The 24550-nt window shown below is 43.5% G+C and overlaps 1 protein-coding gene across 1 annotated transcript in view; it reads right to left on the reverse strand.

The window, feature by feature from the left end:
• PKD1L2 (polycystin 1 like 2) overlaps positions 1-20168 on the reverse strand; it is a 59770-nt gene extending 39602 nt beyond the window's left edge. The window contains 7 exon segments of the mRNA XM_006754474.2: positions 741-973; positions 10477-10526; positions 10528-10622; positions 12841-12951; positions 14203-14388; positions 17064-17228; positions 19716-20168. Coding sequence (XP_006754537.2) covers positions 741-973; positions 10477-10526; positions 10528-10622; positions 12841-12951; positions 14203-14388; positions 17064-17228; positions 19716-20094 — 1219 coding nt within the window. The 5' untranslated portion in view covers positions 20095-20168.
• Positions 20169-24550: the final 4382 nt, after the last annotated feature.

The following is a 24550-nucleotide window of genomic DNA, read 5'->3' on the forward strand; positions in this document are numbered from 1 at the left end:
CTGAGAGCAATTAGAATAAATTAGATGCTGTTACCATCACAACGATCACTGTGACCAGTCAGAATGGATGCTGTGACCAATCAGAATGGACATTGTGACCAATGAGAAACGTTGCTATGACCAATCAGAATGGACACTTTGATTAATCAGAATGGACATGATTAGAATGGCCTTTGTGACCAATCAGAAAAGAAACTGTGCCCAATGAGAATGGACGCCAGTCACAACAGCTGCTATGGCTGTAGCAGTATGTGCAGCCGAATATGAGCCCTTACTTGGGACAACATAATTGGACCAAATTGGTCAATGCCGGCTGCATTGAGATGGGCTCAGGCCCAGTTGATAGCACTCCGAGTCCCATTTAAATATCCCCAACAAAGAGTGTCTTATAAGTTAAATTCTTGAGATAGGACTATGGGCATACAAAGAAGAACCTTTGGAAAGCTGGAAGCTCTCACTAGCTTAATAGCCTGAGACTTTGAACCTTTGATTCTGAACCTTTCCTCCATTTCTTCATCTGTAAAATAGAGATAATAATAGTATACTGGGTGGGCCAGTATATGTAAAACACTTAGATCAGTTCTTGGCACACATGAGGTGCTAAACAAATGAATAATTAAATAACTGATAAGCAATTGCTGTTAGTATTTATTAAAGCCTGGGAGTTGGATGGATAAATTTGGGGGATATCAAGGTTGCCTTGACCTTGACCTTGACCTTGACCATTTCTGTAGACTCACCTCCATTGAGCTCCACCTGAATCCACATAGGGTCCCCGAAGACAACCCGGCAGAGAGGGCTGGCTTCTAATTTGGACAGGCCAGAGCACCCAGTCACACTGAGTCTCTTCATCTTGTCTCAGATTGTCACTTGCTTCTGAGCCGTCACATGTCACTCACTAGTTGTGCACTCAGCAAACACAGTGAATTCCCCAGGAGATGTGAATTGATGGATCACTTTGCTGGACAAACTGCCGGAAACAGAAATGTTACCAGTGTTGGAATATGCAAACACATGCATTCACACATGCGTGCACAGCTGCAGTCACCCACCCCGCACCTTTTCTGCACTGCAAAGATAAACAGGTGAAGAAAAAATGCTACACAACCAAGCTCTCGGTGCTTGCAAAGGTGACAGTGAGACGTCCTGGAGCAAGTGAGAGTGGAAGAAATAGCACTGACCAACCAGGGAGTTGAATATTTGGCTACAAGTCAGTTTTCTACCATTTGTTCCTTCTGTGGCTCACATAAATCTCCCTTCTGGGTCTTCTTGCTTCATCTGTAAAATACTATGCCCTAGCCTACCTTTCTGAGCCTTCTTTCCCCCATCTGTGAAATGGGGTCAGATTCTAAACATATCAAAATGATGGGTTTGTTTTGCTTCTCATTTTCCCAAGGGGACTAAATTAAAAATCTTGAAGATCATCTGCAAAGATGCACATGACCTCCTCTCCTGACCTTCTCCCCATCTTCTGTCACACTCCTCTAACTACCTAGTATATGTTCACAGAGACCTCCTTTTCAGTTTCTAGAACATGCCACCTCTTGCTCTTCTCAAGGCCTGAAAGTGCACTGGTCTTGGCTCACACCCCTCTGTTGGTTCTCAGCTTAAACATCACTTCCTCAGGGAGGCCTTCCTTAGGTTCCCTTTCCGGCTGTAGTTTTGCTGCTTCTCCTAAGTACTCATGCCTTGTGTGCTTGCTTATTCACTGTCATTCTTCCTTGCTAGGCTGTTAGCACAGTGTCTGTCTAGCTCTCTCTTATATACCTGGCACCTAGCACAGAGCCTAGCTCATACTGCTTGAGAAATCATTGACAAATGAGCATATTTGTGAAAAAGCTTAGAAAACGGTAACATAACCTGATTCTTGGTGCCAGTCAAAATGGAGTAAGCCCACCATAGCCTATTTCCTCCACTGATCACAACTAAATACCTGGACAGAACTAAAAAAGAAACTACCTGAGGACTCAAAAGTAAAAAAACAAATAGAAATAGCAGGCAGATTGGCGTTTCTCCCATGAAGAAGGGAGTTTCCTGTTTTGTGTCTTTTTAAAAAATCTCCTTTATCTGTTGGCTTTGTCCCCAGAGTAGTAGCCCGAGTCATGGAACTGCACAGTGAGTGAATAAAACAAAAACCCCAAAAGAAATCCCCTCTGTTTAGCCAGAGAACCAAGAAAAGGGATCCAGTCAGTGAGCCTGAGAATACAGAGGAAATACCCGTTTTTGTTTTGTGCTGTTTTTTTTTCATTTTCTTCTGCTGGCCCTGCACCAGGCTCTGCTCTCTTGAAGCTACACAGACCATATGGGATGATGCAGACATCTAAATCCCCATTAAAAAATTCATAGCAGAATAGAGACCACAGAGGAAAAAGTCTGTGAACCTGATGATAGAGCAAGAGAAATCCAATCTGAAGAACAGAGAGGAAAAATATTAAAATTTAAAAATGAACAGAGCATCAGTAATCTGTGTAATAATATAAAAATGGAAACCATGTGTCATTTGAGCACCACTGGGAAGGGAGATTGGTATAGAAAAAATGTATTTGAAGAAATAATAACTGAAAACTTCCCAAATGTGGCAAAACACATAGAGATTCAAGAAGCACTGTGAATCCCTAAAAGGGAAAAACAAAACAAAGCACATTAAACCATATCCAGCCTGAGGTGGTTTGGCTCAGTGGATAGAGCATCAGCCTGTGCACTGAAGGGTCCCAGGTTCGATTCCAGTCAAGAGCACCTGCTAGGGTTGCGGGCTTGATCCCTAGTAGGGGACGTGCAGGAGGCAGCCAATCAATGATTCTCCTCATTGATGTTTCTATCTCTCCCTCTCCCTTCCTCTTTACCCACACACATAATAACCAAACTGCTTAAAATAAAAAATCTTAAAATCAGCCTGAACAAAATGACTCATTACATATGGAGAAACTGATGATTTAAATGACTATAGATTTCTCCTCAGAAACCACGGAGGTCAGAAGACAGTGAACAATATCTTTAGAGTGTTGAAAGAAAAGAATTGTCAATACATAATTCTATATCCAGTAAAAATATCTTCTAGGAATTAAAGCAAAATAAAGATATTCTCAGCAGTAAAGAAACTCTCTAAGAATTTGTTGCTAGGAAATTGACTTAAAAGAAATGATGAAGCCCTAACCTGTTTGGCTCAGTGGATAGAGCATTGGCCTGCGGACTGAAGGGTCCCAGGTTCGATTCCGGTCAGGGGTATGTGCCTTGGTTGCGGGCATATCCCCAGTGGGGTGTGTGCGGGAGGCAGCTGATCGATGTTTTTCTCTCATCAATGTTTCTAACTCTCTGTCCTTCTCCTTTCCTCTCTGTGAAAAATCAATAAAATATATTTATAAAAAAAAAGAAATGGTGAAGGAAAAATATCTTCAGGCGAGGATTAACAACAACAAAAAGTTTTTCCAGTTGAAGGGAAATTATACCAGGAAATTTGGGACTTCAGGAATGAAGGGAGAGCACAAGGAATGGCCATCTTGGTAACTGCATAGACTTTTGTCCTCCTAAGTTCTTTAAAATATGTATGATTGTTGAAAGGGGTTTCAATATATGTAGATATCCTACATATGACAATTATAATTTAAACTTAGGCAGGCAAATGGACCTATATGCTAATAAGGCTTCAACATTTTACTTGAAGCAGTATAATAGTAACTCTAAGTAGACTGTAAAAGGTTAGACATGCATCCAGAAATTCCCAAAGTGTCTACTAAAAAAAGTAATACAAAGAGATACAACAGAAAACAAAACAAAAACACACAACCAGTAGTTAAGTTAAAATGGAATACTAAAAATATTGAGTAATCAAAAAGAAGTCAAGAAAGGAGAGGAACCAGGGGCGGGGATTAAACAGGGGAAAACAAAACAAATACCAAAATAATAGATCTAAATTCAACTAAATCAATAATTACATTAATTGTAAATGCTCTTAACATTCCATATGGGATATTAAAAAACCAAGATTCAGCCATATACTGTCTACAAGAACCCACTATAAATATAATGATATAGATAGGTTAAATAAAATAAAAGGGTGGAAGAAAGATCTACCAGCTGACACTAATCAGAAGAATGCTTCAGTGACCATTGTTAATATCAGATAATGTAGATTTTAGAACAAGAAAATGCTAACTCTTTGTGGATATATGAAGGATGGTTTTGAATAGCAAACTCCAGCCAGTTTTTCGGTGATCTGTCTGGAAAAAGCAATTTGTTAAGTTTTTTAAACTCTGGTACCAACTGAAACTGTCCAGCACTAAAAAGCAGAGAAATTGATTTTTTTTTTCTGATTTCTCTCCCACTGATCTCACTAAAGGAGAACCCTACAAAGTGGTTTTAGAAACTGCTGCCAGCATATGGAAGATATGCTTGGAATACAAAGAGAGGGAGACAACAACTCAAAAATTTGTGTTATAATCCTATGGATTTGTGCAATTCCACTCTTAGGTATAAACCCAACAGAAATGTGTATTATATGCACCAAAGACAAGCACTAAAATGTTCATGGCTGCACAATTTATAATACTCTAAGTGGGAAATCACTCAAAATGCCTACCAGGGCTAAAATGGATAGGTAAATTGAGATATATTCACACAATGAGATGCTATACAGCAATAATAAAAAAGAAATCCTAATTATACACAACAGTAAGGATGAATCTCAAAAACACACTACTGAACTGAAGTCAGACACAAAAGAGAATATGCAGTCCTTTATCAGATTCCATTTATATAAGTTTCAAATATAGGTCACACTATTTGATGATGTTAAAATCCTTGGAGGGTATGGGCAGGGGGGTGGATTTCTGGGAGACTGGTCATGTTTTGTTTCTTGATCTAGGTGCTGGTTCCTTGTGTAAAAATTAATTGTTCCATATCTTTGGGGCACTTTCCTGTACATGTATTATGCTTAAATAAAAGTGTTTAAAAATTGGTTCAAGACTCTGACATCCACTGATTTGTATATACTGCTTTGATGGTTGATGTTGATGGGATGCAGCTTAAAAAGAAAGTGGAGAAGAAAGCTCACATTTTTTATCTTTGCTTATAATTTCCAATTGTTAAGAACACCATAATCTGTTATTTTATTTATGTTGCTCACAGGTTGCCAGCCAGCTTGGTGGATGAGGCCATCTGACCAAAGCAGGCAGTGTGACGGAATGGAAAGGGTAGGAAACTGGAAATGAGATCTCCTAGGGCTCCTAAGGTTACCTGTAAAACCTAATGACTCAATTAACCTCTCTGAGCCTCAGTGCCCTTGTCCATAAAATGAGGTGAGAGCTATTCCTGGCTGGGCTGTAAAGTTCAAATGAGGCCATGGCTGAATAAGTATCTGGCATGTAACAGTCTCATATATTGTAGCTTTTTGTATAATAGGATGACATTTATGCACTTAGCCTATTAAATAAAATTAATATATACTTTCATGTAATATTAATATAATAATAACAATTACCTAATTTTTAGAATCAACTCTAGCAGTTATTCTCTATAGTCCCATTTACTCCTTAAAGTTACCCAGTGAGTATTAGTTGACACTGGCAGTACTAATAATCACAGAGCTTGTAACTCCATGGCCTAGATTCCTGTGTATCCTTTGTAGTGGATGTGGTGGCGTGTCACCCAGATTCCACCCTTCAAGACCGAGGCCTGCACCCCACCACTCCTGCCCAGCATCCTGGCGTGATAGCGGCTGAAGGCTCACAGCTGAACCACCTGCAGGAATTCTTAGCCAAAGGGAGCCGCCTGTCCCCAGGTGACATCCCCTCCCCAGGGACATCCTGAATCCAGTGGCTGCGCAGTTGTCAGTGGGGCTTATGCTGCTACTGCATCTCCCCCTGCCCCATCTTAGTATCCCCCAGGAAACCTGCACCCCAAATCAGAGCCTGTGTCCTGGTGCTTAACCTGCACACGCTCCTAAAACAATGTCTTTATACTGGCAGGTATCAAGGCTCTTCATCACCAGACCCTTTTGCATTTTCCGTCTTTCATTTTCCCCACATACCCCTGAACTCCCAGTATAGTGAGGTGCTCACAGTTACCCTCCAAATCCATGACTTCCCTTGCTCTACATTCTCTGCTCCTGCCTCCTATTTCTGGTCCCCCACCAAGGACTTCGGCTCTACAGTCCTTTCTGACCTGGCTTTCACAGAGTTCTCTCTTCTGCGCCTCCCAACGGCCTGTGTACATCTCAGTCACTCTAAAGCTTATCCTGGCTTGTGAATGATCTATTTCCAGGGACACCCCCCTCCAGACTTGGCTGTGTGGCTCTCAATAGACTAAGAATAACAGCAACCCCTAGATCTGTCAGTAGGTGGCGCTAAGTTACCTAATGCTAGACTTGGACAAATTTCACCTTATGCAAATTGTTCCATAAGAAACATAATTTCAGAAATGTAGAAAGTTTTCCATAACAGAGAAACAAAACAGCCTGCCATACAAATGTGCACAAGAGATGGGGAGTGCAAGGCGAGAAGGAACTTCTCAAGGAGAAATTGTTTGACTTTCATTATGCCTTTCCTAATGGAGGCTGGATTCTCCCCATTAGCTCATGTTATTTCTCTTCGATGGAAATGGAGCCTCCGTTTTTAAGCAGAAGTAGGAGTCTGTACGAACACAATAAAAGAAAAACACAGTCACGTCTGCACAAAAATATTTGACTTAAAATTCATGCTATTTTTCATTGTAAATTGAGTTCTGAGACTGCTAAGACTGATTAGAAAGCACCAGAAATATATTTCCCAATCTTAATAAAAATAATAGAAGAAGGTGGGTGAGTAGTTTCAAGAGGAAATTTGAGTATTCAGGTGGGGTGTTGGCAGAGGATATCACCATCTATTTCTTTTGAAAGAGAAAAAAAATGACAGTCACTTTCACTTAGAGCTAATGCCCAAGGAATTGCAAATGTAAAGCATCACTTATTGTTGTTTGACTTAGATTATGAAAAAATTTAATCACATGCAGAATTCAGAGAGTAGTATGACAAACACCCTTGGACTCACCATCCGGAGTTGACAGATATTTGCATTTTGTCCCATTTGCGCCAGTTTTTAACTACTGTTTGTTTATTGCTAGGAGGTCCTTATGTAACGGAAAGACTTAGCAGGGCTACAGACAGTGCATTTTGACTTACGCCAAATTCAAGTTCCATAAAATGTGGCGGTTAGGATTATGTAACTTAGGATTTGTTGTTTTATTGATGAAATAGGAGCACATGGAAAGAAACCTACAGAAAATACCATGATATTTGTATTATTTAAACATTATTTCCCTAAGCATCTGCACGTGTAATTTCTCATTTTACTCCAATCAAGGCAGCCATCAATATAAATGTGGCACAACCTTTCTTTATTGAAGTCTTCATTTCCAGTGCCATCACCTCTAATCTCAGAGTGGGCATTCCTTTTTAGGTACTATTTCTGTGACCACCCTTAAAACAAAACTGTTCCTGGATTCCTTCCTTTCTTTCATGTAGCTGAGCTCCGTTCAAGGCCAGACAGTCCTGGGATGCCATCATAGACAGTCACCTGTTACTATTGGACACAATGTTTAGATTATAGTAGTTGTCCAATAAATGTTTAGAGAGTGAAACAAAAGGTAAATACCTGGACACTTTGAATAGTGTCCAGGTGATCTGTAGGGTCCACTTAGATTTGTGTATTTTTCATGTAAACATTTCCTTTTTTGCTGCTTTATTCATTGTAGCTTTAGAGCAGGGGTGGGCCAACTTTTTGACTTGAGGGCCACAATGGGTTCTTAAACTGGACCGGAGGGCCGGAACAAAAGCATGGATGGAGTGTTTATGTGAACTAATGTAAATTCAAAGTAAACATCATTACATGAAAGGGTACAGTCTTTTTTTTTTTTTTTAGTTTTATTCATTTCAAACGGGCGGATCCGGCCTGCAGGCCGTAGTTTGCCCACGGCTGCTTTAGAGTAATGGAAAGAGCATAGACTTTATAGTAATACCAATCTAATCCCCCTCCTGGCTGTAATATTACTATGGGATTTGGAGCTATTTAACTTCATGCACCCTTATTTATCTTGTGGATAGCGCAAACATTTTTATATGGGTTTGGAAATAGGTATTGTAAGAGCGAGTGTGAGTGGACGGTTGTACAGTGGGTATGCAATGAAGCAGGAATTCAAATTCAGATTTTTCTGGTTTTACAACCTGTGTTCTTTACCACCCATTTTTATTGTTATCTTGATTTGTTCCTTTTTCTGTCATATATATACACTAGAGGCCCGGTGCACGAATTCCTGCACGGTTGGGGGGGTCCAGCTGGCCTGATGGGGGCCGGGCTGGCGGGCAGGAGGGGTGGGAGAGGGGCTGCAGGATGTTGGCTGGCTGGCCACACCCCCGATTGGGGTGGGTGGAGCCGATCGGGGAGAGGGCCAACCAGGGAGAGGGGCTGCAGGAGGTTGGCCAGCCACAGTAGGCGTCATAGTGACCAGTTGTTCTAGTCATTCTGGTTGTTTCGGTGTTCCAGTCACTGGCTTTTTATATATATAGACATCTATATATATAAAAGGCTAATATGCAAAGTGTCCCCTAGGGAGTTCAATCATTCACTATGATGTGCGCTGACCATCAGGGGGTGGCATGGAATGAAGGAAGGCCCCAGCTGGCAGCCAGCAGCTGGGGAAGAAAGGCCTTGACTCAGCCAGCAGCCAGAAGGCCCCGATTGGCCCTGATCACCAGCCAGGCCTAGGGACCCTACCTATGCATGAATTTTATGCACTTGGCCTCTAGTGTATATATATATATATGACAGTGAAGGAAACAGAAACCCAAGGCCAGGGATTGTTTCTGGGTCTGACACATTAGCAGTGCCTGGGATTAGAACCCCAGCCTCAGACACAGTGTGTTTGGCACAATGCCTGAGATCTCAAAGCACTGCTGAATTTGAGACCTGCACTCACTGGAGCAGCTTTGGGCTGTGTACAGGGCTGACCCCCTATTTGCAACCAGTGCTGTGGGAATGCTGGCACCCACAGGGCCAGAACCTCTAGCTCGCACAAGGAAGAACTGGAGGTATCTGGGGATTCAAAGAGAGTCTTTTGGGCCTCTGTGCTTTCCCAGGGAATCCATGTTGAACTGGGGGTCCCTATAAGGAGCCTCAGAATCCAAAGAGGACCTAGATTTTCTGAAACAGTCTGGGGCACCCTCCTGCTGGGCCATCAGAGCTTACCCAGGCCCATGTAGGACTTTGAAATACTATGAGTTGGGTTTAGCTACTCTCAGGTTGGGGAGGTAACTGTTTCCTGGAGGATGTGTGTGTGGGGGGGGGGGAGGGGAGTTGGCGGGGGCAGTGCTCTCAGGCCCAGATACAATGCGCTGTATAATCCACCAGGGACCTCAGAGCCTGAGCTCCCTTCAAGGCTAGACAGTCCTGACTGCATCACAGCGTTGTGTGGCTTGGGCAACACCACTGTACCTTTGTGAAAACAAGATAAATGTTATCTAGCTCAGCACCATCTAATACAAATAGTAGGAGCCACATGTGTAATTTTAAATTTTTTAATAGCCACACTGAAAAAAGTAAGAAACAGGTGAAGTTAATTTTAATTTATTTTCTTTAACCCAATACATCCAAAGTACTATCATTTCAATGTGTAATCAATATAAAAATGATTAGTGAGAAAAAAATTGTTAGTGAGATATTTACATTCATTTTGGGCAGGTGGGGGAACTCAGTCTTGAAAATCCCATGTGTACTTTACATGTACAGCCCATCTTAACTGAGAACAGCCACATGTCACGTGCTCAGTAGCTCACATGGTGAGTGGCTGTTACATTAGACAGCACAGCTCTAGTGAGATTATGTGTGAAGCTGCCTGGCTGGACTATTATGAATATTGTTACTATTACTTTTATAATCCTTACCAATGAAAAGCACTCTCAGGTGAGCATCTTCTTCACCCCATTACCGACTCCTCAGACAGTGACCCTGGAGAGACTCTACACAGCGCCAAGCCCAAAGGACCAGCTCTCCATGCCCGTTTGTGTGGCTTCCATAATGAGAAACAGGTGAGCATCCATTTCTCCCATTCCCATATGCGTGCCCCTTTGTGCTATGGCTCTGCCGTTTCTTCCATCAACAGGCATAGTCTGTTTCTCTACCTGTTGAATCTGGGCGTGGCCATGAAACTCGCTTTGGCCAACGGGTCATTAAAAAATGTGACCCAAGTAGATTTGAAATATGCCTGCACATTGGGCCTTGCTCTCACTTGCTGCTAGAAACCCTTCTGCCACCACTCGAGTGAGCCTGAGCTGGCCTATTGGGTGATGAGCAACACATGCTCCTCGCTGATGATAAGCTGACCACTGGACACATGCCAAATAATAAATACTATTATAAGTTTTGGGATGTTTGGTTATGCAGCAAAAATTGACTTGATAATGTCCTGAATCAAGGCTCAGAGATTCCTCTTGGGGCAGGAAGGGGGGGGGGGATGTAGTTGGGATCAAAAGTGTGGCCATCCCCCATGATAATGATACAGGGACAGGTTTCCAGTGTAGGGAGAGAGGAGCCACATCAGGGAGATGGTGACGTTATCGAAGACGAAACTCTCATTGGACACCGTCAGCTGCAGGCCTGCAGGTGAAAACACAGAGGGCCGTGAAAAATGCATGTTAAAAACTGACTCCCTTCTATCCACCTGTCCTGCATCTTTAGGTGGGACTTTTAAAGTTTTCAAAATTTTAGTTTTACTTTTTAAAGTTCTTTTGAATTTTATTTTTTGTTCATAGGTAATATATGACCAATAATTTGAAATGTACAACCCCCTCCCACTGCCAAACCTCAGCCCCCCCCCATTCTGCTTTCCAGAGGCAACCACTGTTATCAATATCCCGTTTCACCTTCTAGAGATATCCACAACCCATACGTACTTTTCTATTTATACAAATGGTGCATACTATATTCATTAATTGACACCTTCCACTTTTTTCACTTAGTATATCTTGGAGATTGTTCTATATAAATTCAGTTAGAGCTGCCCTGTTCTTTTTAATAACTACACAATGTACCATAATTTATTTGCCAGGATTCTATTGATTGTCCAAATGCATTTTATAATGTTTAAAAAGACAAAAGGCTAAGCACCGTTAAGAAAATCTACGTGGCTAAGGTGGCCGATGATTCATTGTAAGCCATTTAATGCACATTAAATTTTACAAAACCTTGAGCTTCAAAAGTTGGCATGGAGGATGGGGTGAAGGACAGAATTTGCTGGGTCTTCACACAGCTCTGGGCTAATTTGTGCAGCGTAATCTTTGTTTCTGAGCACAAATGGGAAGAGGAAAGAGGCTGACTGCAAATAAAAAGGACTTTCAGGAGGTCAGATTCTCAGCTACCTGAGGAAAGTCACATGCAACCAGGCCCTTCTGGGCACAGTCGGGGTGGGACGTCTGGATAAAGTCCCCCCTTTCACAAATCAGAACCTGACTGTGATCAGAACACACTGATTCACAAGGGCACAGGATATTTGAAACAAAGTTGGGGCAGAAAATCTGGACCATGTAGTTGCTAAATCCAGCTTGCCCCTTGCTCTGAGCTACACTTTGTCCAATGACAGCAGCACCGGGCCTGGCAGATCAAAGGGCATTCTGTCCATTAGCAAAACCACCAAATGGAGCGTGTTGCCAAAACATGTGGCCTCCTCTTCCCTGAAAATAGAATTGTGACACCTTGCTCACTGTTTTTCTACCCAAGCGTGTTCAGCAGATTACTGTCCCTGGTAGAACGTGTCTTCCATGCCACCCTCCCATTTCTGTACTCTCTCCTCCATGTGGTCCTCCTTTTTCCTATACCCACTGACCCTGCTCTCCTGGATGGCCCCTGGGAATCCCAACATTCACTGACTTATCTTTCCCCTCCAGAGCTCCTTGCATCATTACACACACCCTCAATAGGAGTAGCTGTTCTGACCGATTAATGTGTTGGAAAATGGCATAATGTGGTTTCACAGCCGTAGGAGACACTGGTGCCCTCATGCACTGTTAGTGGAAATATAAATCGATACAGCAATTTTGAAGGGTAATTGGGCAGTATCTATTAACATTTAAAGTGCACAGACTCCCGATGGACACAGACAATAGTGCGGTGAAGGCCTGGGGAGGGGGTAGAAGTCAGGTAGAGGGGGTCACTGGGGGATGTAAGGGGGGTCTTCTGTAATACTTTTAACGAGAAAGGTAAATTTAAAATAAAATAAAATGCAGACCCTGTGACCCAGTATTTCCACTACTAGGGATCGCTCCTTTAAAAATAATCTCAGGTACATGTCAAGATATATGCACAAGAATGTACAAGAAAGCACTGCAGAGTGATATGTAACAACAAAAGACCGAAGGAACTTAAATGTTTATCAACAGGCAGGGGAACTGATTAAATACATTTTGACATAATCTTATACTGGGATATTATGCAGTTATTAAAAGAATAAGCTAGTGACTTGGAGATTATATATATATATATACATATATATATGTATATATATATATACACATACACACATTTCTGGCTTGTCAGTTCCTCTTAGTACACACTGTTTGCTCACTGTTTTTCTACCCAAGCGTGTTCAGCAGATTACTGTCCCTGGTAGAACATGTCTTCCATGCCACCCTCCCATTTCTGTACTCTCTCCTCCATGTGGTCCTCCTTTTTCCTATACCCACTGACCTGCTCTCCTGGATGGCCCCTGGGAATCCCAACATTCACTGACTTATCTTTCCCCAGGGTAGCTGCTCTCTCTGATGAGCCTGTTGTGAAAATAAGAAGGGAATTCCCACGCCAAGGCAAGCTGGGGACTCACTTTCCCGACACTGGTACTGCACCCAGAGGTAACTGCCCTAGGTGGGGCACAGGTCTCCAGAGAAGGTCCCATTTGCTGCCACCTGGCATGCCTGCAGCCCCTGGCACTGTTCTGGGAAGCACCCGAATCCCAGCAGAAGCAGAAACGGTGTGAAGGACATAAAGGGATAGGTTCTGACAGATGAATAACCTCACGTTCACTCATTTATCCACCATCCGCCCAACAAATACCAGTTGGTGTCTGCTGGAGACCAGGCACTGTGCTAGTTACTGGGGGAGAGAGAAATAGGGTTCCTATCCCCAAGTAGTTCAGAGTCCATCCCAGTGGTTCTCAAACTGTGGATTGTGCTGGAATTCCCTGGAGGGCTTGTGACTCAATGTGGAGAGCAGTTTGAGAATTTCCTTCTAACAAGCTCCCAGGTAATGTTAACGCTGCTGGCCCAGGAACCCCACTTTGAGAACCACTGGTCCAGAGGCATCTAGTCAAATGGCCTAAAGCGAATCATTCCCAGGGGGCAAAGACAGCTCAGAGGCAGATTTAATCTAATTTTGAAAAACAGGTCCTAGAGAAATTCTCCCATGTGAACAAGAGATGCCACCAGAAACATTTGTTTAGCATTATTCACAATACCAAGGATTAAGACCCAACCCATACACTCTTAACAAAGGAAGAGACAAATTCTGGCACATACAATAGATGAAACAGATAAGCTAACACAGCATGTATCAAGATGGATAATACTTTGAGCAAAAAATAAAATAAAGAAGGAAAAGAGAAAAAAAAGCACATTGCAGAGTGACATACAATATGATACAATTTTTATAAACACTAAAAACCTGCAAAGCAATATTATATATTGCTTAGGGTTGCATACATAGAAGGCAGCAATACAAAACCACCCATGCAATTAACAAGCGCTGACTTTATGACAGGAGCAGACTAGGGAGGGCTTCACAGGAGTGTCAGCTGTATATCCAATGCTGTGTTTGATTCCTTCATGAGGGAATTTTAAGCAAATATGATTTGGCAATGTTGGGTAGTGGGCCTATGGAAGTTCATTGAAGTATTTTTTATTCTTGTCTATGTATTTCAAGTATTTAAAATTTTTTAAAATTAAGTTTACAAAAAGAAAGTGATGTATCTTGCATCCAAGTTGGGTGGGGAGCAAAAGTGAAGGGGTGAGCTGTAGCTCCCTTGCTTCCCAGCTCAGTGCTGTGGCGGAGACTGGCTAGTTTTCCCAATGTTGGAGGCTCTAGGTCATATGTGAGGATTGGTGGAGCCTTCCAGAACCTGTTGCTGGGCACAGGACACCAGGAACCGCCTTGAACTCACAGCCAGAGCTGTGGAGCCCTTGGGCCCTACCTGCCACTTTGCCCTTGACACTGACCCAGCTGCATTTCTCCTCCAGGTCCAAGGGGCTCCCAGCGTCCTGGGTGCAATAATGGGTAGTCTGGCGCCTGTAGAAAGCATCCCGGATCTGAATGACCTCCCCGGAGCCACAGTGCATGGTGGCATCATGGCCCTCACAGGCCAGACTCTGGCCGACACCTATACAAAGGTAAGGTGATACATAGGAGGCCTATGGTCATGGGTGGGCAAGTGCCTGGTTAAGTGATTGGCAAACTGTGGCTCGCGAGCCACATGCGGCTCTTTAGCCCCTTGAGTGTTGCTCTTCCACAAAATACCACATGTGGGCGTGCACATACAGTGCAATTGAAACTTTGTGGCCCATGCACAGAAGTCGGTTTTCGGCCTGGGCGAGTCTATTTTGAAGAAGTGGTGTTAGAAGAAGTGGGGGTACGTTTGCTGTGGTCGACCCCTCAGATTGAGGACGTTTTTAGCAAAGGCCAGCTTAGGAGTACCCTAATTATTAATAACAATGTACCTACCTATATAGTTTAAATTTAAAAAATTTGGCTCTCAAAAAATTTCAATCATTGTATTGTTGATATTTGGCTCTGTTGACTAATGAGTTTGCCGACCACTGGCCTGGTTGATGGGAAGTGGAAGAGTCTCAGGGGTCAGGACTGTGAGATGCAAGGACACGGCAGAAACAGACTCAGCAGGGGTGAGAGTAACTCTGGAGCGAGACTGCCCAAGGGCAGATCCAGCCTAGCCACCCAGTGGCTGTGGGTCCTCTGAAAATTACTTAGCTTCTCTGTTCCTCCTTTGTATAGGGGGGTCTACCCCATACTCCATATGGTCATTAGGAGGATTAAATGAGTTTGTACACTCAGAATATGGGCTATTCAAGTAGCAATTACTATTCTACCTATTTCAAGTACCTTCCTTGAGCCTTATTTGAAAACAATGTCCGGTACATGATAGATGCCAAACAAGCTTTTGTTGAATGAATGATTTCAATGAGTCTTTATACCAGTCCTATGAGCTGAGCTATTATTCTCCCCATTAGGAACATGGGGCTCAGTGGGGTCACTGTGCCAAGAGCCCCACACCAACCCTGCTTCCTGGCACCTGCTCAGTAAACATTTGTTGCAAAAGAATGACCTGGCTCAGGTGTGCACAGCCAGAAAGTGGGAAATGCTGAATTCACACTCAGGCCTGTTTGCCTGGTGGGAAGTCCACAGAGTAGGAGAGACCAAATCTGAGTTCATTTTCTTATGGCTGCTGTAACAAATTGTCACAAATTTATAATATTATAGTTATGAAGGTCAGAAGTCCACAAATGGGTAACACTGCACTGATATCAAGGTTCTTTCTGAAGGCTCTAGAGGAGAATCTGTTTCCTGCCTTGTCCAGCTTATACAGGCTGTCAGCATTCCTTGGATTGTGGCCCCCTCTTCCATCTCCAAAGCCAGTCTCTCTCTCTCTCTCTCTCTCTCTCTCTTTCTCTCTCTCTCCCTCTCCCTCTCTCTCCCCCTCTCCCTCTCCCTCTCCCTCAAATGAATAAACATATCTTCGGATGAGCATTTTTAAAAAGTTTCAATATCTCCTCCTCTTTGTCAACGCTTGTTATTACCTTTTTTTCTAGTCACCCTCGTGTGTGTGAAGTGATACTCATTGTGCTCTCCCTCTCCCTCTCCCTCTCCCTCTCCCTCTCCCTCTCTTTCTCTCTCTCTTTCTCTCTCCATAGGCAACACTGCTTTAGGTCTCATCTCTGTCACTTCCCAGCTCTCTGGCCTTGGACAAGGAACTTACCCTTTCTGAGTCTCACTTTTTTAGCTTTCTAATAGGCCTACAGTAGAATGGTGGACAGACTTCTATTATGGTGAATTAATGTACATGGAGTGTCTGGCTCAGTGCTGGAACTTTTGCTCGATACTCATTAGTTCTTCATAGTGTGACCTCATGCCTCGGCTCCAAGACCCTGGGGCTGACAGAGTCTGAGAGACAGGCTTGAAGTTGGGGTGGCAGAGGGGACAGGGACTTGGGTAGGCTGTGATAGAAAGAGGGAAGTTGCGTAATGCACAGACCAGGGAGGGCTTCACAGGCGCTTCCACCTTTTCAGAAGTAGTCAGGCGGGCAAAGTGCATCTATTTAAAGCTAGGGGAGGAGAAGAATGGAGCAGGAGCTCCTGTGAATGTTCAACCCAGGACAGGGCCTGGGAACCAGGAGCTTAGAGCCAGAGGGGACTGGACCCAGAAAGCCCAGAAGGTTCCATTAAGCCTGGCTTGTGGGTCAGGGGACCAGGAGGCTCAGCTCTAAGGCCAGGCCCCAATCCCGGTCCCCACCTGGTGGGTAGGACCTGGTATGCGGCTACATCCCACTCCGGCAGGGTCTCTTATACACAGTCCCCAGCATCTACATTGGGAGTCGGGCATGGGTAGCAGCTAGAAAGGGCACAAGAGAAGAACAGTTGGGAGCTGGTGGGATGTGGGCATGGGGGGCTCAGACTCAGGCTGGCCAGGGAGCAGGAGTTAAGGGTGAGTGGGCATTTCCCCCTAGATGCAGATATATGAGGATGAAAGACAGAGAGAGACAAGCAAGACTAATAGGCAGGTAAATGGGCAGGGAGAGCAAGGATGTGAGCTAGGTAGATGGAGGGACACACAGAGAGACTGAGCACATAGACAGAGGCATGTGGGCATTTAGAGAGAAACAGAGATAGAAACAGAGAGACATGGAGCATCACACAGAGACAAGTGGGCATTTAGAGAAACACTTAGAGAGACAGAGATAGAAGTAGAGAGACACAGGAAAACAAGGAAACAAAGACAGGAAGAGATGGGGCAAAGGAAGTAGACTCTACAACAAAGGCTCACCAAACTCGCAGATGAAGGTGAACAGCTGTGCACAGTTGTCTGAGGCAGCCCACCTGGCAGAAGGGTCTCTCCCGATGTAGCCGCAGGTGTCGGGAGCAGGAGAGGCCTGCCTTCCGTGCCAGTGGCTATAGTTCACATTTGAGGTGTCCAGCCAGATCCCCGGTCCTGGGAGGGGAACACAACCACCAGGACTTTTCTGACCCTTTTTATGTACAAGGCTTGTCCCAGCTCAGCTCCTTGTGAGCAGTAGGTGCTCAATCAGTGCTGAAGGCCTCTCCCATGCAAGCAATGGAGCATTTCCTACCCATTATCTTTCAACACTCAAACACAAGAACTCGACCTAAACACCGGGAACCCAAGTTGGAGAGCCTGTAGAAGTTGGCTTGACTAAATAAATGATGCTTTCAGCTATAACCTAAAGAAGAGCACAGTGTGTGCCCTGGGGAGTTAAAAGGTATTTCACATAGAAAGGGGGCCCTTAACAAATAGAAATGGGCACTGCTGAGCTACAGCAGACACAGTTTTCCTTACTTCAGGACTCTTCAGAGCCTTGAACCCAAGGATGTTGCGTGTGTGTGTGTGTGTGTGTGTGTGTGTGTGAGAGAGAGAGAGAGAGAGAGAGAGAGAGAGAGAGCCCGTGCGACAGAGAGAGACAGAGGGAGGGAGGGAGATACAGAGGCATTTCAAGGACACTAGAGATCTAGAAAACACTAGATAGAAAATATTTGCTGTAAAGAATCAAAAATGTATTTAATTTTTAAAAATATGTATATTTTTTTTATTTCAGAGAGGAAGGGAGGGAGGGAGGGAGGGAGAGAGAGATGAGAGAGAATCATTGATCAGCTGCCTTCTGCACACCCCCTACTGGGGATTGAGTCTACAACCTGGACATGTGCCCTTACCCAAAAATCGAACCAGTTCATAGGCCAGTGCTCAACCACTGAGCTATGCTGGTTGGGCTATTTATTAATTTTTTAAAGAAAAGAAATCCATACAGATGGTTTATAATTTTTTAAAGAGTAAAAAGAGAATGAAATGAAAGCATCTTCCCTTTCCCAACCTATGGACCACTCCCATTATTGTTGTTTCTTGCGTGTTGTTCCATGTTGCTTTTTATCTATGTAGCAGCACCTGTGAGTACCTGAATCTATTTACACAAATGCCATCATATTGCTCACAGCACCGTTTCTTGCCTTTCAAATAACATTACTTATTGAAAGCTGTTACATATCAGCCTACTCAGATCTACTTCATTTTCTATAAAGCCATGCAGTATCCCCTGAATATTTTAAATAGACCCGACTCCTTTAAATGCATACGAAAGGAAATCCACAAATTGCTGCATCTACAAAGCAAAAAACCATTGAAGAGATATTGGCTGAAGACACATTGTAGAAATTGCATCCCTTTGGCTGTGAGCTTCCTCAAATGAGCTTCCCATCTGCCCCTTTATTAAAGCATTTCCATCCACTCTGGTATATTTCTCTAGGTATTTAGCACAGACCAAGTTTTTATTTTCTAAAACCCAGTATGTTCCACAGAGCAGTTTGAGATGGCGGGACACTGGCTCAAGACCTCACTGCCCTTCCCTAGATGTGTTTTCTTGAGCAAGGCAGTTCCTCTCTCTGGACTTCATTTTCCTCACCCATAAAAAAAGAGTAGCAAAGCCTGCCTCATGGGGCCGGTGTAAGGATTGAATACAAAGGTCTATGTGTCCATTCTTGGATATGTATGGACACTGAGGGTGGGAGGGATTGGCCAGAATATGGTTCCTTCCCTTAAAGAGCTTATTGTCTATGGGGAAAGACACCTAAATAACTAAAGTCATGTCGAAAGGGTCCTACAGGTACATAGAGAAGGGCTCAACTGGTTGTGCTGGGATTGGAGGAAGGAGCCCTCCCAGAGAAAGGCTAAGTGAGAGTTCCTGGGAGAACCATTAACACGAGACTATCCCATGTGAACTGAACCACGCTACGCACTTGAGCTGCTTCAGTCTCGTAGGGAGGAAGACATGTGGAAATGCTTTGAAAATAGCTTAGTAATTATTTCCCAAGGCTCAGTTTTCTCACCTGTAAAATAAAGACAGCAATAATAATTATATTATCAGTTATTGTGAGGATTCAACATGATAATGGACATGACGCACTCAGGATAGTGCTGGACACTATTCTAACAAGAACCAAAGAACTCATAGATATTATGAATATGAGGCATATACAAAGCAACGCACATTTCTGGTGTCAGCTCTGTGCCGGACACTGTGCTAAATACTGTGCATGAATTATTTTATCCACAGAACAACCAAAGAGGAGGGTTTGCTTACCATGAGAATGGGGCATATTAACCCCTTCCCTGGCAGAAACGTGTATACACGTTTTCACAAAATGTTCTTTTTCAGTCGTCGACGAGTATACTAAGAAAATATGGTAAAAAAATATGGTTTATAGGAAGACGAGTTACAAACTGTTTTCATAACCAGCATCAAAAATACTACATAGAACCAAAATAAAAAAAATTAGTCTGAAAAAGAAACGTTTATAACAAAAAAATTGTTGGGGAAGGGGTTAATTTGTTTTATGGAGCTCTGGGTAGAAAGCAATGGGAGAATTGCAGCCACTAGCTCCCATAAAACATAGTTATCACAGCACCTACCTTCTGCAGTTCCATTCTGAGCCGAGTTCCCTGTGAGTCCAATCCACCATTCCCTGTCCTGAGAGATGTGCTTTTGCAGAAACCGCTGGGTGCCTTCGTCGTGAATAAAGACCAAATGGCCTCCTCGCTCCTCACACCAGTTCTGGGCACCATAGAAAGAGCGGCCAAAAGGCACAAATTCGTAGCAAGAGTCTCTGAAAGCCACTTGGTTCTTAGAGCAAACGCTGCCTTCCTCTGGCTTAGCAGGAGTGGCCATCAACCTCAGAGCAAGCCCCAGGGGGACCAAGCCTGCTGCGCTCATCCTTGAACCAGCTGGAGAGTCTGGATGGAGCTGGCTGTCCGTCCTTCGTATGCTGTTGCCTTCACAGCCATCTGCCATCCATCTTCCTTTTCTCTTTGCATCAAATAACAGCGACCACCTCCTGTTTAAGAAACAATGACTCCGGATGAATGTGTCTGCTGTTTTGTTTCTCCCAGCTCTTCGTTTAATGCCAGTTCTAAATACAATTAATTTGCAGAATGGTCTTCTAGAGAAAGATAAAGCTGCTATCTCACCTGTCCTCTTGTCGTTTGCTCAACTGTTAGCTTCCGATAAAAATTCCTGGCTATTGGTTTTATGTCGTCAGCCTTAAAGGCCAAATGCTTCATTAGAAGCCATCAGCATGTGGGAAGGATGTGATAAAAGAAAAATGGCAGGAAAGTTGGAGTTATGGGATTGTAAAAAAAACCAGATTGCACTCATATCCAATCTTATTATCTAGAACGGCTGCTGTACCTAAATGATAATCACATTTTCTCCAGCATGGCTTAAATCCTAGTGGAGATTCCCCCTCACCCTCTCTGATTCATCACATTACCACTCATTGTCTGTTAGAGAATAAAAATTTCCTACGACATTAATTTGATGTTATCATGCAAATAAGCTTTAAAAACTTCAAACCTGCCCTGGCCGGTTTGGCTCAGTGGATGGAGCGTCGGCCTGTGGACTAAAGGGTCCCAGGTTCGATTCTGGCTAGGAGCATGTGCCTTGGTTGCAGGCACATCCCCAGTAAAAGCTGTGCAGGAGGCAGCTGATCTATGTTTCTCTCACATCATTGTTTCTGGCTCTCTGTCCCTCTCCCTTCCTCTCTGTAAAAAATCAATAAAATATATTTAGAAAATAATAATTAAAAACAAAACAAAACAAAAAACTTGAAACCTATTCTTCCTCATCCAGTGTTTAAACCCTCCGGTGGGTGTCCATGGTCTTTGGATCAAGTTCAAACTTCTTTGCTTAGTGTACAAGGCTCTCCATGAACTGGTAATTGACAATATTTCCAAACATATTCCCCAAAAGGTGGGGAACCCAGGCTCTTTTACCCATTGCCAATGGAAGAGTAAATTAGTACAACCTTTATTGTGAGCAGTGTTACAATATCTCAAAATTTAAGTCCCTCTCCCCAGCTGCTGGTAAGATGCTGGGTTCTTCCTGCGAAGCTAAGGCCGAGTTGGGGTGAGCCCTCACTCCATCCAGCGACTAGCACCATGGCTGGCAGCACTCACCTAGCGCCCACCCACACCAGCTCAGACCTCATCCTGCAAAACGATGAGGTGATGGGCACAGAGGATAAGATCAGTGCCTTCATTAAAGTAGCTGGTATAAAAGTTGAACCCTTCTGGTCCAGCTTGTTTGCAAAACCCTATCCAATGTCAACATCAAGAGCCTCATCTGGAATGTAGGGGCTGGCAGACCTGCCCCAGTAGCTGGTGCTGTACCAGCCAATGACCCTGCCCCCTCCACTGCTGCCCCAACTGAGGAGAAGAAAGTGGAGGCAAAGAAAGAAGAATATGTGGGGTTGGAGGATGTTTCTATATAAGCATAGCACTTTGCTATTGACTTGAGCTTATCCATCTCTGGGCTTCCAGTTAGATCCCCACAAAACTCTTTTGTGACACGTGCAATAAAAAGCTGAACACTGGGAGGGGAAATCTAATAGAAATATGCTTGGCACTTGGCCCTAGAAAAAAAAAGTCCCTTAAAATCTCCTTCCAAAGAACCCATACAAATCAGAAATTGGCCAAGGACTGCTCCATGAGCTCATTATAGCACAATACTAATCTTTGGAGTCTGATGATGACACAGGCCTTGGTCTTTTTGACTAAACTTCTTTTGTAACGCGTTCAATAGAAAGCCCTGCCCCCTCCACTGCTGCCCCAGCTGAGGAAAAAGTGGAGGCAAAGAAAGAAGAATCTTTGGAATCTGATGATGACACAGGCCTTGGTCTTTTGGACTAAACTTCTTTTGTAACGCGTTCAATAGAAAGTTGAACTCTGAAAATAAAATTAAAAAGCATAAGCGCTGTAATGTAGCAATTCCACTTCTAGGAATATTAAAAGCACAGTATGAGACATTGTTGATGGTCTAATGCAGCGGTTCTCAATCTGTGGGTCGTGACCCCTTTGGCGGTCGAACGACCCTTTCACAGGGGTCGCCTAAGACCATCCTGCATATCAGATATTTACATTACGATTCATAACAGTAGAAAAATTACAGTTATGAAATAGCAACGAAAATAATTTTATGGTTGGGGGTCACAACATGAGGAACTGTTTTAAAGGGCCAGAAGGTTGAGAACCACTGGAATGTATTTACATAAAAACATATATGGTCCTAGCTGGTTTGGCTCAGTGGATAGAGTGTAGGCCTCCAGACCAAAGGGTCCCGGCTTCAATTCTAGTCAAGGGTTTGATTCCGGTCAAGGGCACATACCTCAGTTGTAGGCTCCTCCCTGGCCTGGACCGTGGTTGGGGCACGTGTGGGAAGCAACCAATTGATGTATTTCTCTCACATTGATGTTTCTGTCTTTTCTCTCTTTTCCACTCTCCTTAAAAATCAATGGAAAAATATCCTCCACCCCATCCTCCACAAGCTCAAAGTCACAGCTCTTTCTAGCTTCGTCAATTGCTGGAGACCTTTCCTCACACTGTGTGCTCCTGTGCTGTCCCCTCGGCCAGGAGTCACTTTCTTCCTAGTCCTTCCCTGATCACCTTCAATATTCAACTCAAATCTCACTTCGTTTGTGAACTTTGTAGAACTTGCTTCATATAATATGCTTCTCTTCTCTGAATGTTTTTCTCTTTTTTCAATAAAAGCTTTACTAAGATATAATTCACATGCCATACAATTCACCCATTTAAACTTTACAAGTCAATGTTTTATATTTTTTGTTTTTTTGTTAATCCTCACCTAAGGATATTTTTTCCATTGATTTTGTTTTTTAGAGAGAGTGGAGGGGATGGGGAGAGACAGAGAGAAACATTGATGTGAGAGAGTCACACCAATTGGTTGCTTCCCACATACACAAGGATTGAGCCTGCAACAGAATTATGTTCCCTTGACTGGAATCGAACCCTCGACCCTTCAGTCCATGGGATAATGCTCTAACCACTGAGCACCTGGCTAAGGCAAGTCGATGTTTTTTAGTATATTCTAAATATACTAAAATATTTGGTATATTTTAGGTTGTGTTAGAACATTTTCATCCCACCAAAAGGAAATATATTAGCATTTTCACCCCATTTCTTCCTTCCCCAAGCATCAGAGAACCACTCATCTACTTTCTGTCTCTGGATTTGCCTATTCCAGACATTTCATATACGTAGCATCATCATACAATATGATGATGACCTTTTTGTGACCCACTTCTTTCACTTTAGCACAGTGTCTTCGAAGTTCATCCGATCTTGTAGCCTGTGTCAGTGCTTCATTCCTTTTTATGACTGGATAATATCCTATCATATGAGTAAACCACATTTTGTTCATCCATTCATCCATTGATGGACATTTGAGTTGTCTTATTCTGTGAATTTTTTGAGGGGAAGAAATAATGTCTCTTAAACTATCTATCCTATGGCTGGTACATAGTAGGACTCAATGAACATTTGTCACCCAGGTCCCTGGGGCTGACTCTTGTCCCCCTTTGATTTCCCAGAAGCCCTTGCGAGCCCTCCGGAGTATCCCTGCCAGACAGAGCCCAAGGCAGGACTCGATGTCATTGCTGACTCACAGGATGGGCAGAATTGGTCTCTTATCTATGGGAGCCAAGCTCCTAATGACTTCCATTAGAAAACTATGTGGAAGGCCTCACACAGAGATAATGTATCTTCTGGGTAAAGGCTTAATTTGTGCCGCTGGTGGAACGTGCTTGGAGACATTTGATAAGGAACACAATCTGCAGGCTAAATTCCATTTTCACATTCTTTACATTCTGATAAATTGCAGGCTCCTGGGCACAGAATCTGTCTTGATGATGTCAACTCCCAAAGTTCTTCAGCCTCTGTGTACATGAAGAAAGGAAGCAGGACATGGCTGGACACGTGTGAACGTGTTTCCAATGATCTGAAGCAGCTGTCTGAGCCGCCAGATGCTGATTTTTGGGATCAGCAAATGAAAACAGAAAGAGAAGGAGTTTGGCTTAAATTGAACCATGAAAAGAACCATAAAGATGTTCATGCCCTGTGGCCCAGGCACCCCAGACCTGGGAATAGATCAATTTTAGTTTGGGTTCCCCCAAAAGCTAACTGAGACAAGAATTCAAGCACCAGTAGGAAACAGTGGCAGGGGAGTGTGGAGTACATTGATCTATGTGAATTGGTGTTTTTATTTTCTTTATTTTTTAATTAAATCTTTATTGTTCAGATTATTACACTTGTTCCTCCCTCCCGCCCCATAGCTTTCCTATACCTGGTTCCCACCCCACCCTCTGCCCTTAACTCCGCCCCCCCACCTTCCCCATCGGATTCTTGTCCAGTCTCTTTCCGCATCCCCCACACCCCTTTCCTCCCCTCCCCCGAGA

Source organism: Myotis davidii, unplaced genomic scaffold, assembly GCF_000327345.1.
Source record: "Myotis davidii unplaced genomic scaffold, ASM32734v1 scaffold391, whole genome shotgun sequence".
NCBI classification, from domain to species: Eukaryota; Metazoa; Chordata; class Mammalia; order Chiroptera; family Vespertilionidae; genus Myotis; species Myotis davidii.